A 16,978-nucleotide genomic window follows, 5' to 3' on the forward strand; every position below is an offset into this window, starting at 1 on the left:
ACTAGCACGAATTCACTGTTTGGATTACTGGCAAGAATATATTGTTTAGATTACTAGCAAGAATACACAGTTTTTATTACTAGCACGAATGCATTGTTTGCATTACTAGCACGCACGAATGCACTGTTTGCATTACTTGCACGAATACACTGTTTGCATTACTAGCTATTATACACGGTTTGCATAACTAGCAAGAAACCTTTTTTGCATTACTAGCAAGAATACACTGTTTGTATTACTAGCAAGAATACACTGTTTGCATTATTAGCAAGAATACACTGTTTGCATTACTTGCAAGAATACACTGTTTGCATTGCTATCAATAATGCACGGTTTGCATTACTATCAATAATACATTGTTTACATTACTAACAAGAATACACTGTTAACTTAATAGTTATTAAACACGGTTTGTATTAGGAGTACTCGTACACGGTTTGCATTACTAGCAATTATACACGGTTTATTACGTAATAAAAACTTTTGCATTACAAGCAATAATACACGGTTTTCGTATCTAGCAAGAATACACTGTTTGCAGTACTAGCGCGAATACACTGTTTGCATTACTAACAAGAATAAACGGGTTTCATTAGTAGCAATAATACACGATTCGATTTACGAGCAAGAATACACTGTTTACATTATTAGCTATTATACATTATGTTTATTACTAGCAATAATACTCGGTTTGCATTACTAGCAATAATACACGATTTGAATTACTAGCACGAATTCACTGTTTGCATTACTAGCAAAAATACATTATTTACATCAATAGCAAGAATACACAGTTTGCATTATTACAACGAATGCATTGTTTGCATTACTAGCAATAATACACGGTTTTCATTACTTTCAATAATACGCGGTTTTCATTACTAGCACGAATACATTGTTTGCATTTATAGCAATAACACATTGTTAACATTACTAGCAAGAATACACTGTTTGCATTCATAGCAAAAATACACTGTTTTCATTACTAGCAAGAATAAACTGTTTGCATTACTAGCTATTATACACGATTTGTGCTACTAGCAATAGAACTCGGTTTGCATTACTAGCAATAATGCACGGTTTACATTACTAGCTAATATACATTGTTTGCATCACTAGCAACAATACACGGTTTGCATTGCTAGCTATTATACAGGGTTTTTATTACTAGCAATTGTACATGGTTTGTATTACTAGCAATAATACACGGTTTGCATTACTAACAACAAAACACTGCTTGCATTACTAGCAACACTACACTGTTTGCAATACTAGCATGAACACACAATGTGCATTTCTACTGATAAGTAAAGTATTGTATTTTCAATAAATATATACCCGTGCGTTTTAAATTATCCTGAAAAATCATTCATTAGTTTGTTTCCGTTTTTTATGTTTGAGAAGATGTGGCAGGATATTGATTTCAAATTAACTTTGTATGGTATAAATTGTGTCAGGGTGTTCGAAGGATCTAGGGTTCACGATGATATGTTTTTAGTGGCGACACAATCTCTGGTCCGAGAATCACATAACTGAGCATTCGACCATCATGTATTAATGAAGGACAAAACTGACGTATCAATATTGTATGGCCACACCGTTTGGTCTTTTTTACTAACATAACTGCTTTTATGTGAGCAAAGACTAAATTTTGTGCTAACAAAAAATAAACGTATTAATAATAGAAATGTTCCTTAAATAAGACGCATGTGTACAATAGAACGAACATTAATAGATTTACTGGAAAAACTTATCGTTTAGTTGGGGGCTATAATTTAAATGTAAGTTGGGTGCTTAAATATGTAGTATGACGTGTTTATATGACTTAGTTATCAAGTGCTAGAAAAGAAAGGAATGGATTGTGTTGCAGTTGTACATTAATTTTTCCAAATGTATCGGGGGAGTTGGGTCTTTACTCGAATGGTGGGGATAATGGCGGGGATATGGTGGGAGAATGGTGGGGGTATGGTAGGGGTATGGTGGGGGTATGGTGGGGGTATGGTGGGAGTATGGTGGGGAATATGATGGCGGTATGATGGGGGTATTATGGGGGTATGGTGGGGAATATGATGGGGTATGTGGGGGTATGGTGGGTGTATAGTGGGGGTATGGTGGAGGGTATAGTGAGGGTATGGTGAGGGTATGGTGGGGTTATGGTGGGGGTATTGTGGGAGGTATGGTGGGGGTATGGTCGGGTATGGTGGGGGTATGATGGGGGTATGATGGGGGTATGGTGGGGGTATGGTGAGGGTATGATGGGGGTATGGTGGGGGTATGGTGGGGGTATTGTGGGAGGTATGGTGGGGGTATGGTGGGGTATGATGGGGTATGATAGGGGTATTGTGGGGGTATGGTGGGGGTATGGTGAGGGTATGATGGGGGGTATGGTGGGGGTATGGTGAGGGTATGATGGGGGTATGATGGGGTTATGGTGGGGGTATTGTGGGAGGTGTGGTGGGGTATGTTGGGGGTATGGTGGGGTATTGTGTGGGGGTATTGTGGGGGTATTGTGGGAGGTATGGTGATAGTATGGCGGGGGTATGGTGGGGGTATGGTGGTGGTATTGTGGGAGGTATGGCGGGGGTATGGTGGGGTTTGGTGGGGGTATTGTATGGGGGTATGGTGGGGGTATGGGGAATGGTGGGGGTATTGTGGGAGGTATGGGGGTATAGTGGGGTATGGTGGGGATATGATGGTGGGGTATCGTCGGGCATGGTGGAGGGTATGGTGGGAGAATTGTGGGGGTATGGTGGGGGTATGATTGGGGTATGGTGGGGAGTTGTCTAATTTATTAAGTCGATGTTAACAGTGTAGCTTATTTACGTTAAATCAGCTGCAGCAATCATGTAAAGCACGTTTAAAAAGCGTATAGATCACTTAAAAGTTAAAAGTTTCTTACGAGGTCGCCCTTTAAAAGACTGAAAAGGGTATTACTAAATGGGCACAAGATTGCCGATATCAATAGGCGTATACGGAAAGTTTCACACCAATAAAACCTGGTGATTAATCAGGTCGGAATGCGTTTAAAGAAACAATATTCACAATCCATTGAAACTGCTTTTAAGTGACTTCGTTACAAACAGAAATTGTGCGGTTTTACTTGCCTCAGGTAAACGAAAAATGTTTAACAACAAAACGCGTTATACTAGCAAGCATAATGAATACATTATAGCCCTTGTTTTAATACATCGATTACGAAAGGATGAATTTATGAGAGTATCGCGATTTCTGTAGTTGTAAACAGTAAAATAAATGGGAATATACTTTCTATGTTTTTATTGAGATTGACATAAACAAATAAGTGTATTGAGTATTTATAGCACTCTAAATGGATTATGGAGTGAAAATGATGTTTATGGTGTATAAATGTTTGTAATGCTTATATTAAACTTGCAGATTACGTTTAATTGACATTGTTTAAAATTGAAAGTGATACATTGCTAACATCAAATAAATCAACATGTATTGACATGGGTGATACAAGTGTGCATAATTATGTTTATTAACCCATTTATGCCTAGTTGACACTCCTATCCTTCTAAATTGGATCAATTTATTTCCAAAATTAGGGATGTCTAGTATACTTATTTCTATATTTAGAATATTTCTAACAGAAATTACTGTAAGCAAACAGCGTAGACCCTAATGAGACACCGCATTGTGCGGCGTCTCATCTGTGTAAAGGCTGTTTGCCAAGGCCTTTTTTCTAGACGCTAGGCATAAATGGGTTAGGGCATGTAGATTACAGGTAATTTTTCCCGGGTATAAAAACGAGCTACACGCAACAAAATATAATTAAATATAAATTAACAGGAAATGGTTATGTTTTCTTTACTTTCAAGAATTGTCCTTGGACTGTCCTCTATGAGCCCAAAATGGTAAAGGCAAACTTCTCAGTAAAATAGGCGCAGATGAAACAGTTATAGATACAATGCAGCAGTATCCTCCTGATGTTCAATACATCTCGTTGAGAGTAAGGTGCGCACGTGGTATTCAATGCAAAATATTTAACTTGTGCCGGGGTCATAGATTTAAATCGCGTGGTGTCCACACAAAATTGTCTGTAACCTGAACCGTTGCGCAAGTCACCCATAAGAAGTCACCCATACGCTTGAACAGACGGAAGTATTTTCGCCAGTGTTTGGAAGTTCGAGTGTGATAAATCATCTATCCAACAGCACGGTTGAGATTTAGACATCTGAATACAGAATCAATAGAGCAGAAATCTACTATGTACAATCTAGTAAAATGTCTACCTAGATAAGTACGTAAGCAGTGATAACATTTAATAAGGTAATATTGACATTCGCAAGGCTTTTTGAGCTTGCCATTCATAGGAGGTATTGAAGCTCTGTTCGCGATTTTTATAGTTTAAATTTGTGCTTTATTAAAGATATCGTTAGCAGGAATATAGTGGATATTCAGCCACCCAGGTGAGTTTAGTTGTTCTAAAAGTTAATTAAACGTCGAATGTGTCAGTCAATACTTGATAATTTCATGATCAAGATTATGTTAATTTATATTAGATATAAGCAATAAACATTTTTACAAATATTAGTACATATTATTTGTTACATTTTTATTTTGTGAAGCTCATATAATTTACGTCCGTGTTCGAATAAGGACAAAATAGTTTACCAGTAATGCGTTTCACTCGAGCACTCATTGTAGTATTCGCACAAAGAAATGGTTTTCCCGTGTTATCTCATTTGAATACATACCTGCTGGACAAAGAAGCATTCATTTATAGAAATATAGACCTAAATTAAACGTCTTACAAATAAATAACCACACTTAAGTGTTTCGATAATTAGTTTGTGGCTATACAATTACAGCATATAGCCCTATCGGGCATACTGGATCAAATTACCATTATGACAAAAGTATTTATTTAAAGCTTTAGTCATTTCTTTGTGGCGCTGTAAAAGAATGCAATGGTATTTTAAACAAAGTTTAGTTTTGTCTTGTTTAACCACATCAATATTATAAAACGTAAAAGAAGTTGGGCTTTTTACACTCCTCGTGTGGAAAGAACAGTAAAATAAACCATTAATGTTATATACTACAGTTACCTAATAGTAAAGGGGCCTTTTCAAGTTTCGGTAAATTGACAAAATAAAAAAAATGTTTCAGATTCGCAAATGTTTCGTTTTAGTAATGATATGTGTGAGGGAACAGTAGTACTGAACATTTACCATGCTCTAAAATATCAATTATATGCATCTTTTACGATTTAAAAAACCTGAAAATTATAAAGCGTTGCAACGCGAAACGATTCAATAATTTGGAGATTTCTGTTGTTGTCGTTATATTTTGTAATACTACGAGGATTACTTATATAAAGTATAAAACACATCACTAATTGTATGAACACGGATGGCCGAGTGGTCTAAGCGATAGACTTTTACTCCAGGTGGTTCGAGCCCAGTTGAGGGTTACTTTTTTAAAATTGTATTCTTTTTTTTTACTGGAGCATTTTATAAATATAAATATATCAATATATATGTCAATATAAATAAATATCAATATAAAGCATTTAATGACAAACCTCAATATCTGCCAAAATCTGTGACAATGCCCCTTTTAAGCTCAATAATACGTTGGATGAACATTTGTCATATCTGGATACAATAACTCGTATTGCACTTTTTGTGCAGTATACACTAGCAAAAACAGAATGGCAATGAAAGAATAAATCAGTATACAGTTATACTTGAATTAATTTAATTACCTATGTTATAATGATAATTGCAATACTCCACATCACGTGTTTATATACACATTTCAGTGCTTAAACTAATACAATATTTTTTAATATCAAAGGTTGTGTATAAACCAACTGTCACTCATCAAAATAATTATGATGTTGATTTATAAACCCAATGCATTTAATTCCTCAATTCTTCACCATATGCCAAAAAGTGCCATAAAAGTACTGTGTTGAACAGCATTGTGATAGTATTGGAAAAACAGTAAAATTGCTCTTGATGCTGTAGCTTTTTTTTTGACTTCATGTGTTACTGAAGATCATATTAATAGTAGTATACTGATTATGACGATGCTAATTATACATGTAACATTTTAAATGTTTCTATTTCTTATAATTACAGGTCTTTTAATGAAAATGATGAAATATATGTGTCGCGTTCTGGGAAAACTGGACATAAATGCATGTGCGTAAAGTGTCGTTCCAGATTAGCCTGTGCAGTCCGCACAGGCTAATCAGGGACGACACTTTCCGCTTTAATGGTATTTTTCGTTTAAAGAATGTCCCTTTTTACCGAAAATCTAGTTTAAGCGGAAAGTGTCGTCCTGATTAGCCTGTGAACATGCTAATCTGGGACGACACTTTACGCACGTGCATTATGCCCAGTTTTCTCGCAACAAGACACATTTGCTTAAGTTTAGGCTGAAGTAGGTATTTATGATACAAACAAAATTAATGCTAATAATACTGACGGTATATATATTTATGACAATAACTGCATATACATAATTATCATTATGTTAACAGGTATGTATATGATAAGGATGACATTGAAACATTTTGTAATAATTACATGGAAGCTCATGATTTTGATAACATTATCGCTAAAATTAAGTATGCTGTAGATGAAGTGTACATGGATAATAATGATACATTATACGAATATGTTGACATAAATTGCATATTCATAGGCATCCTTTCCGTCATGAATGGAAAGAAGGAGAACGGCAAAAAGGAAAAGAAGTTGAAACATATCAACCACATTTCACAACCGCTCAACATCCGACACAACTTTCACCTGGGCGCTGATGGCTTCTCCGGAAGCTTTAACGAGGAGGAAATCCGTAATCTGTTCTCCAATGCATCCAAAACCGGACCTATAACGAGTCCTAGAGACACAGGTAAGACTGATAAAACACGCAGTCTTTGATACACTTCCTAAGAAAAGTGTTCTCAAATTGTTGTTTAAATAGATGTCTCTTAAACATGAAATACAATATGCCCTTAAGAAACTGGGAAGAAAGCCATAGTCTTCTATAATTACCAGAAAGCCATAGTCTTCTATAATTACCAGAAAGCCATAGTCTTCTATAATTACCAGAAAGCCATAGTCTTCTATAATTACCAGAAAGCCATAGTCTTCTATAATTACCAGAAAGCCATAGTCTTCTATAATTACCAGAAAACAGGACCTATACTTTTTTAAGTGACATGTATGACAGTGATGAAATCCATAATATATTTTACCAAAACTCAACCTGTAAAAAGTCCTTAAGTGACAAGTCAGACAGTGATAAAGTATGCAACTTATTTCCCAATGCAACCAACAAAAGGCAAATACTGAGTCACATAAGAGACAAGTAATGTTGTGTACTAGAACCGCGCATGTGCTTCAAAAATATACAATGCATATTAGAAAATGTTCAACAAGGACGCCGTCTATTTATTATTACACAAGCACATTTGTCAGACTATGGCGTACTAAAGAATGAACGGATGTTCTGATTGTCAATCGTTCGCTGGAACTAAACGTCCACAAATACATTCACGTAAACATTTGTCAGGATACAATTTTAACAAAGCAACTTCGTGATCGGAATGTCTATACCATCAGGCAATCAGCAATTGTCTGTATCGCCCACTGCAAAAAGTAAGCTATTATAAACAAAGTGAAACAAGATATGTTGCCAAAGCAGGACAAGAATCATATAGTAGTATGATGTCCTTAATTTACTGATCAGCACTCCTTAACATCGGATTCAGTAGAAACATACACACAACACACTCACAAACAATGGATACTACATGGGTCATTACCTTGCAAAGCATTTCTGGTTTTATGGCAACAACTTTGCAAAGTATAAAATACCATATACGCATTTGGGGTTTTACAATACAATACACACACACGAAGCATACGAACCGAAGTCATGGTAACAATCCGATGATCACAATACTCGCTTTTTTTACCCTGTTAGCGGCTTTATTTCAATTACAAATACCATTTAAAAGTATATTGTTAATGCAATCATTTAAATAAGAGTCAATGAAATGTTGACTCTGTAATTATTTAATTTACTGACGTGAGGATTGAAAACAATTTAGGAAAGAAAGAAGTTGAATAGTGATGTTTAATGAAAAGACCCTTAAGCTGTTTGTTCCCACTACCATCGCAAAAATAGGGAACGTAGGTCAGCTCGACTTTTTGTCTTACTATGTTCAATGGTAACACAGCTATTTTCTATGGTAACACAAGTTATTTCCCACATAAATAGGGATTTAACATCTTAGAAATATCCCAACTCTTTATTCAACGTTATTTTTAAAAGTAATTTTAAACGTTTATAAATATATAGTTTATTCTGAATTAAAAACACTTTTTTATCAAAAACTCAAAATGGAATACCAAAAAATAAGGACATGCGAAAAATTAAGTCCGTTGGATAATATGAACAAACAACTTTTTAGGCCATTTTAAAAAGTTGTTTAAACTATAATTGCCTCTTGTATTGTCTTCATTCATGAGTCATTGATAGTATTGACGTATGAATCAAAATGAAATGAAAACAACATAGGCAGGATATTTCATTTAAGAAATTGAACGATTCGTTTATCGCCATATATAAAATATCGGTATGTGATTGCGATATTGGTATAGCACGCGGTCCATTTAGGGAAAGTGTCAGAATGCCGCTAAGTCGGATACAAGGTCCTTGATATTTTTTGTTAATTATTTTTATCCGGTTAACATATTATTGCACGTCAAACGAGTATCGCTCTCATGTTTCAGCACCAGTTGAGGAAGGCGTAATTAAACCACAGCCGGAAAAGTTTCCCCCAACTCCATGCAGAAGCCGCGATATTTCGAGAGCGAATTCGGTAAATTCTGACAAAATTATGGAACGAAAATGAAAAAAAACAACTCAAATAACTAAATCTTCCGTGTAGATAATTATCTGATAAAACATGACTTTAGAAAAACTCTATATGATTCGTTTTCAACTTTTTTTATGTCGTCCCAAACGATATAGATATGATCAATACTTCGTCGTGCAAATGACAAATTATTAATCATCGATAAAATTATCAACAGCGCATTTGTGTAAGTTAAATTCTTGCCACGTATGAAGCCCGTGTATTTGTTTCCAGTTTGCAAGCGCGTTATTGCGTACCATTAAAGTATAAAACCATAAATAGTCAATTCTGTCATTGATTTACAGAAGGAAACTTGTAATATTGTTATTCAGGTCGCTAGCGATACGGATCTCGTGGTCAGATTGAAAGAAGTCCTCATTCCAGCTCTGCGATTCGAAATTGACGAGCTTCTTGACAAAAAGCTTGCCAGAATAATACCAGAGCTTACCGCATACATGACAGCGGACATCCATTGCAGAACTTGCCAATGTCATGATAAAGTTCTCAACCAGAAAAGAAAAAGTGAGCTAGCAATAATGAAAGATAATAGTGCAATAACGAATGGAATTACTCAGGACAATAGAAACAGCCCATACGATGAACGAGGATCAAAACAGGACAGAGGAAGGCATGGATTACAAAAACAGTCTAATTCGAAAGTCGATTATCTAAACGAAATACAGACCAAAGACGCTGCTGATTTCTTGAGAAAGCAGACACTAGAATCATTGGAAACTCTTGATGTGTCCACTTCCAACACTCCCATGGATAGAGGTCATTTATTGGGTACAGACAGACTTGATTTCCGAAATAATGGAGATAATTGGTATGATAAACATTTTTAAGCTCAATAATGTTATTTACTTATACGAAGGTTTTGGTTAGTTCTTCCACAATAATTTGTTCAGTATTTAAGTATGCATAAATATGAACCTAACATTACAAACTCCCATCGACCCGGTGGGTCAAACTTAATAGAGCTGGACATTATCATATTTCAACTAAAAATGACCTCTGGCAGTTTTTTTAATAGGCTATTATTGGTAAAATACATGATATGAAGCAATCGAAGCCTTTCAGCAAAGTTTCTCATTTATAATACATTAATTACAACAGATTTGCAAATAAACATACACATGTTCATATTTGTTTCAAAACAGTAATTATTTAACTACACAGCAGTCCGGTTATTGTGCACACTCGTGATTCTCCTCTTCTTTACTTCGGTTATACAACATACGCTCTATTTTGTTGATTAAAGGTCATACAAAGACGTGTCCTCTCCTAGTAATGACATCCCGAAGGCATCTACTGGAATCAAAAACAACTACAGCAATGGCGAACATAGAGAAGAGATGTCATATGGTATGTAACATATGTTATTTGTTTTGTCACACATTTTTGAAGCGATGACGAGGCCATGAAACACTTTTGCCATTATTAAGGAGAGAAAGGTACTTAAATCTTTAAAATCGTTCTTGAATTACAAATCGCTTAAGAAATAGGATATCCACTGTGCTTCAAAGGTAAAGAAGGCCATAAAACGTATTGATATTTACACGACAAGAAGTCATGTTTATCAGCTGAAAACCCATTGACTTTGCCAATAAGATGAAGTAGGTAAACTTTCGATCTATTGTTTCAGTACGTGTTTGTTGCAAACTTGGTTATCTCGGAATATCTGACTTTGTAGGGTACAAATATCCGCTCAATAAAATCAAATGTACAGCAGGCATGTTCACAAAATTAAAAAGAAAATGTCAACATATTCAACTTTATAGAAATACCGCACATTGAAATGCATAGAAATTGTAACCTGTAAAAATTCAATAAACACACCTCTATAGAAATGACACATAAAACAAAACACATGATGGCATCTTAATTCTAAACGAATGAAAGTCCGTTCATCCCACGGTTCAGATATTGACTTAAACGTAACATTGTGTGAAGGGAAAAAACACGAAAAAAACTATTCTAACATAAAACATAGCTTTGAAAAAGGCACAAAAAGTAAGAAAAAGCGTTTGATTAATTGTTTTTGTTTTAAGCACACGTCATTAACAAATAAAATACGCTTAATATTATGCTATCTGGGAAATGGCAAAACGCCGAAACTCTCTTGTCTCGTGTAAACAAAAGATAAATCTGAACATAAATATCGATATAAATTTTAAATTCAAATATGCCTTTTATATTACACAATTCAAGATACTGTATTATATCAGAGGGGGTAATCACGTGATAGTCAAGCTGGCGACGTCCGCGGCGCAAAGGCAGGTATTTTTCGCCCCTTTATACCCTTTAGTAATTTTTTAAAGGCCACTCCCTTTCCAGACATATTCGCAAGAAAGTTACTCGAGTTCGTTTCGATTTAATATTCGCACTATATCTCGATTTTTCTCGCTGCGAAATTTCTTAGCGGGATGACCTCATTACAGCTTCACTAAGAAAATTTACGGGGAGAAAAGTCGAGATATAAAACGAATTTTTATACAAAATAAACACGAATCTCATTTTTACTGATATGGCTGGAATGTGATTTGAAAATTAAACAAAAGTAATCAAGGGTATACAATGGAGGAAAAAACTGTCTCGGCATTGACGTCGCCAACTTGACTCACGTGATTACATCCGCTATATATGGGCTCTGCTCTGTGAAGGGTGTTTAATGCATGTGCGTAAAGTGTCGTCTTAGATTAGCCAGTGCAGTCCGCACAGGCTTATCATGGAAGACAATTTCCGCCTAAGCTTGACTAAGAAGAGACATTCTGTAACGAAACATATTTATTTACCGGTCATCGCTGAGTCTTCTCGACTACCTTATTTGCTGACATGTGAACCCTTTTCATAGAGCACGACCCATATATATTCAGTTATTTAGCCCTGTCTTATTATGTTCATCTAGGCCAATACGCGTTTACGTTTTGTTATACGTGCTCTATTTAAAGACAAAAATTAAAGTATGTTTTATACAAATACAATACATAAGAAAATAAGATTTTTTACACTAAAATAAGCATATAACTGTATGTCAAAAACTAGCTTATTTCAAACATAAGAAATGTTAACAAGCTTAAACAAGCTTTGTTTAGACAAGTTGACGTGTTTTTAACACTTTAAAAGCGAATAGTTAATATAATTAATATCAATCTAAAAATGTGAATTGCCCAAACGTACTTTAAATTAGAACCGTTTTCATTTTTTTTAAAGGAAACAAATAGTATACGGGTGATGTGCATGTGCAAGATATTTGTTATCATCTCATACACAAAAGCACTATGCGAATGCATCGATAAAACGGGCGTCTGTCAAGAACTTCATGTATGAACAATGCCGCAGCTTAACAAGCAACCCCATGTTCAATAATATGCTAACGTGCCTTATTATATCATTATGTGGTTTGAATATTGGATATAGAAATGACCGTTTATGATGTAATATGATCTATAGAAAATACTTGAACGTCGCTAACTGTATTTGGACTATGATTCAAAAGGACAATCGAAATGTTCAAATCGCTGGATCTTTAAAAAAATAGATACAAACTTCTGTGCAATTGAAGTCATTTATTTAAAAAAGGTCAAATGAATTATATACACTTTATTTGTTATTTTTTCCGTCGATTGATGACATAATTTGCGGTTGCATAAATTGTGTTATGTAGCCCTTTTATGAGAAACGACCAATGTCGATTTTAGCGCAAATAAATGCGTATTTTCGTTATGCACCGCTCATCATTGGAACGGCATCTAACAGGTGTATCCGTTTTCAATGTCAGATATAAAAGTTTCACACTCAATTCTCGATTGAATAGATATTTTATGTAATTTAGCCGCTCTCTGTGTAAACGGGCTTCATGCATGTGCGAAAAATGCCGTCCCTGATTAGTATGTGCAGTCCGACACTTTCCGCCTATGGTGGATTTTCGTATATCTCACCTGCTACAAAAATGTCCTAATCCGATTGGCTTAGAGCGGTCACGTGCCCATCGGGTATTTTCCATACACCCCGCGTAATTTCCATACTACCCGAGTAATCGATTAGTCGGTAGAGATATAATCGTCAGTTACTAACGGTGTAACTTATATTACAAGAGACATCCTTTATACAAAAAAAATCATTTAAGCAGCATGTGTCGTCCCTGGTTAGCCTGTTAAAATTGCTAATCTAGGACAATCTGGGACGACACTAAACGCACGTGCGTAAGCCTCATTTTATCATTTAATAATGTGTGTTTCCATTTTAGGTGATGAACGCGACTGTCTTGCGAATGCAATAGAATCCAATGCCAAGCATGTATTACGCCTACTCGAGGGAGATATCAATGAATTCACGGAACAACTTTTGTCAAACGGTTGTCTTACAGAACAAGACAATAACGCGCTACAAGCAGTAAAAACTTTACAAGAACAAAGTTCGCATTTACTTACCATAATAGCCGGCCGAGATCTCCACGTGTTGAGGTCATTCCTTGGGCTCGTCAAACAGCGCAACGCGGAGTTATATACGCACATTTCGCAACGGTTTGATCAGAATTCAAGGCAGGGGTATGTGAATGGTAAATGTGTAGTTTGCCGGCTAAAGCGCTACGTTGACGTTAGGTATATTTTAGAAACATTACGCTCCTCAGGGATCGTAGATGACGACTTTCGAGACTTGGCAGTTCGCGCTGATGTGCGGATTGGAGGACAGAATTCCATTTGGGGTCTCACAATACAACGATCAAACGAGGCATTTCAGACAAGTCCGAATGTTGTTAACAACGCTCTACAGTTTGCGCTAGCCCAACACAGCCATTACGAATACTTGTCGGTTCTGGTTGAAAAAGCATTCTCCACAGATGGATGCTTGATTTGCACGTGTTCGCCTTTACGTCCGGGATTTGGAGAAACGAATCCCAGTACGTTTTCCTTCGAAGATTCGTCAAAATCAAAATCATCCAATACACAAAAGCACTATACGAAAAAGGATGCAGAAAAATCACAAGGCGGGCATCGGCAAAATATTATGTCCCCAACGCATCCGCAGTCAAGAAATACGATCAACGAAGGGCCGAGACCTCGTGTCTTGAACGAGAACCCGGAGGTTCTCGTGGACGCGTATAACAAAAGTCATGGATATTTTGATAGCCCCAGGAGTCCAAACTACAAAGAAACCGTTGCTGACAACAGAACAAACGATAGGGACACGTACTCAAGAAGCAAGACACAAAACGAACGTCTTCGTAGCCCAACGAACACAGTTTTTAAAGAAATTGGAGCCGATATCAATTCGATCGAAAACGAAAATAATATTGCAAGAAATAAGACACACATTGCGCGATTTAGTAGCCCGGTTCACCCAGTAATTCAAGAAGACAGAAAAACTCCGGATAAGGGCGTATTTCGAGCACATCAAGACCGTATTCCTGACCTGTCCTCGTACCTCATCGGGAACGGCAAAACTGAGTCTACGCAAGTTATTGACGCACAAAAATCACATGACAAGTCACTCCAACGGTCTTCTAGCTTAGAAGTTTTAAATGAAGATTTTTCATATTTAGAAAAAGAGGTAAAGCAAATCTTAAGTGTATGTGTACTATTATGCTATTATGATTGTGGATCAAAATCAATATTGACAGGCTACAACATTAATCGGCTGTTAGTTTTAAAGCAATTAAATGTTTATCTTTAAAATCTCGATGAACATGTTTGCAAAGTTTTCTATATTTCTAGTATAAAAACTTTCACGCTACATGTAACAAGATTCCAATGTCAAAATATGTGTCAAAAGCTTCAGGTAACGGCTGAAGTAATTATAACTTCTTGATGCTGTTTTATTTTACTATATACAAAGCATATTATGCCAGAAAAACAACTTGAAATTTTCCATGCAAAGTAAATCACGAATCATCATTATGTTGACAGGTCACAAGCTTGAAGACGAAGAAATCGCAGTTTCATGATCCGAAACGGGATCTGAAAGAATCACCGTTTAATGATCCCAAAATGGATCCGCGGATCCCGGTTCCAGCACTGAGGAAAAGCCTAATGGTGACAAAGGAGGGCAAGGACTTGAAGGCATCTTTTGTGTAGAACAATAAAGTCAAGGACAATTGTTTGTGGCGCCTTGCTCTGGGACAACGGGGCTTAATGCAGGTGCGTGTAATGTAGTCTCTGATCAGCCTGTGCAGTCCACACAGCTAATATGGGACGACCCTTCCCGCTGTATTGTATTTAAAAGGTGGTGTCAGCTAATATGGGACGACCTTCCCGCTGTGTTGTATTTAAAAGGTGGTGTCAGCTAATATGGGACGACCTTCCCGCTGTGTTGTATTTAAAAGGTGGTTTCTTCACAATGAACGGGATCTGTAACCACTATAGTAGAAACCAAACAATAATGAACATTTTGACACAAAACTTTAAAATAGTAAACAGGAAGATTTTTTTAAACACGGAAATAATCTCATTTGAATCATACATGTATGAACACAACTTAATGATTCATACAGTTTTACATTATCAGTTGGAAATGTAGATTATAGTTTGAATGTTTAGGTAGTTAACATATTGTCAAGGTTGTGGAAAAAAAACACAAAAAGGAATACGTTATTCGTGGTGACGAGCGTACTTTAATACTAACACCCTTTTGTTTTGTGTTATTACTGTATCACAACTCAATCATGTTGTTTATTTCAGAGATTAACGACTCAAATTAATAAATAGAAACACTGATCTTACTTAATTATTGCTTAATACCTTTACATATATTTCTTTCCAAAATGAATATACCGTATACGAAAAACAATAGGTTATTAATTAAGCAATCTTTAAAAAAAACACAAATGATTTGATATTATTGTATCAATTATTGAATAAAATGAATGTAACGAAACATAGCAACAAAATTTAATACTTATGAAAAAAGTAGTCTTAAATGGTATTATATGATGCATTTTTTAAAATATTATCGTCCTCTTTATGACTTAATAATATATATGTGTATTTATGTGCTTACAGCTATGTTATATGTACACATACAGTGTGACCATTATGCGATAAATTTAAATAATATATTTTCTTATTGTTTGTGATATATATATTTGTTAATTGTTGGTGATTAATCGAAATAAACATTTTTATATACATGTCTCACTCTCGTTCAAAGATTTGGTATGTTTGTAATATTGTTCGTGTTACTGCTAACTACACAAATATTCTCTGTTAGTTTTTGTTTTCAAAGATCGCGTTCTTATTCATTTCTTTATCGTTGAAATATGAATGCAATGTACTTTTAAAGATAGTTCGCTCTTCGTCACTGACGGACAGACGAACGTCAAAACGAAAAGGGATGATAACCACAAATCTCTGACTTTAAGTTCGAACCTTTGCCTGACATTGACTCGTAGGCATGATATTAAATCAAGTGTGTTACCATGACTATCTCGATCACGATCGAGGCTAAGTGAAGTCGCCTGAAAAAAAGAATCGAGTGTCTTTCAGCGTTTTGATTTTTCGTATGTGAATGATGTGTATAGTTATTTTCAAAGGAATTAAGACTACGTGGTTCGTGTCAATAGAACAACATTTAAATTGATAAAGTTAATGTTTTAAAGTTATGCTGAACGGGAAGCAAATACCGCAAATTCGGCATGTACTCCTTAATTTCGCTACACATTTGTTAACACATAAAACACGGGTCCGAGTTTAAACATATGATAAACTTCACGTGCTCATAGAGTTAATGAAGGTGAGATCAATTTGCACTAGCGTATAACTTCGATATCATGTGCGAACAAGGACAAACCCTAAGGGAAAATTGCTACCTGCGTGCAGAGATTTGACGTTATAAAATAAAATATGGACACATTTCAAATACATTCAACATAATAAGAATGTGCATAAAATACGAAAATGTTCCAAACAAAGAGAGTTGGAGATTGCAACGCTGAAAAAAGTTATAAGGGAGATAACAGACTCTTGTTTTCTTAAAAAATTGATAGCATTTCGACTGCAGTGGTCTCCCTTTCAGAATTCAGTTATCACAGCATTCAACAACGTTTGGAGTTACTGGACACGGCAATCGATCCGTTCT

General features: G+C 35.7%; 1 protein-coding gene across 3 annotated transcripts; it reads left to right on the plus strand.

Moving 5' to 3' along the window:
* Nucleotides 1-3,006: 3,006 nt before the first annotated feature.
* On the plus strand, nucleotides 3,007-16,031 carry LOC127880975 (uncharacterized). 3 transcript variants are annotated; one of them, XM_052428491.1, is made up of 8 exons: nucleotides 3,007-3,109; nucleotides 3,843-4,433; nucleotides 6,679-6,888; nucleotides 8,778-8,866; nucleotides 9,235-9,728; nucleotides 10,164-10,267; nucleotides 13,152-14,455; nucleotides 14,812-16,031. In XM_052428491.1, exons 3-8 carry the CDS (start codon nucleotides 6,693-6,695, stop codon nucleotides 14,977-14,979), a joined length of 2,355 nt encoding a protein of 784 aa, XP_052284451.1. In that variant the 5' UTR covers nucleotides 3,007-3,109; nucleotides 3,843-4,433; nucleotides 6,679-6,692; the 3' UTR covers nucleotides 14,980-16,031. The 3 variants fall into 3 exon arrangements, with proteins under 3 accessions (XP_052284451.1, XP_052284454.1, XP_052284453.1); XM_052428494.1 differs by having other exon boundaries at nucleotides 3,843-4,293; XM_052428493.1 differs by lacking the exon at nucleotides 3,007-3,109 and having other exon boundaries at nucleotides 3,486-4,433.
* Nucleotides 16,032-16,978: the final 947 nt, after the last annotated feature.

Source organism: Dreissena polymorpha, chromosome 5 (genome assembly GCF_020536995.1).
Source record: "Dreissena polymorpha isolate Duluth1 chromosome 5, UMN_Dpol_1.0, whole genome shotgun sequence".
Taxonomy (NCBI): domain Eukaryota; kingdom Metazoa; phylum Mollusca; class Bivalvia; order Myida; family Dreissenidae; genus Dreissena; species Dreissena polymorpha.

Bases quoted from the DNA above. Each gene is read 5' to 3' on its own strand.
- LOC127880975 (XM_052428491.1), top strand. From the start codon at position 6,693: ATGAATGGAAAGAAGGAGAACGGCAAAAAGGAAAAGAAGTTGAAACAT. The intron at 6,889-8,777 runs GTAAGACTGATA...CTCATGTTTCAG, and splicing joins AACGAGTCCTAGAGACACAG to CACCAGTTGAGGAAGGCGTA. The intron at 9,729-10,163 runs GTATGATAAACA...TGTTGATTAAAG, and splicing joins CGAAATAATGGAGATAATTG to GTCATACAAAGACGTGTCCT.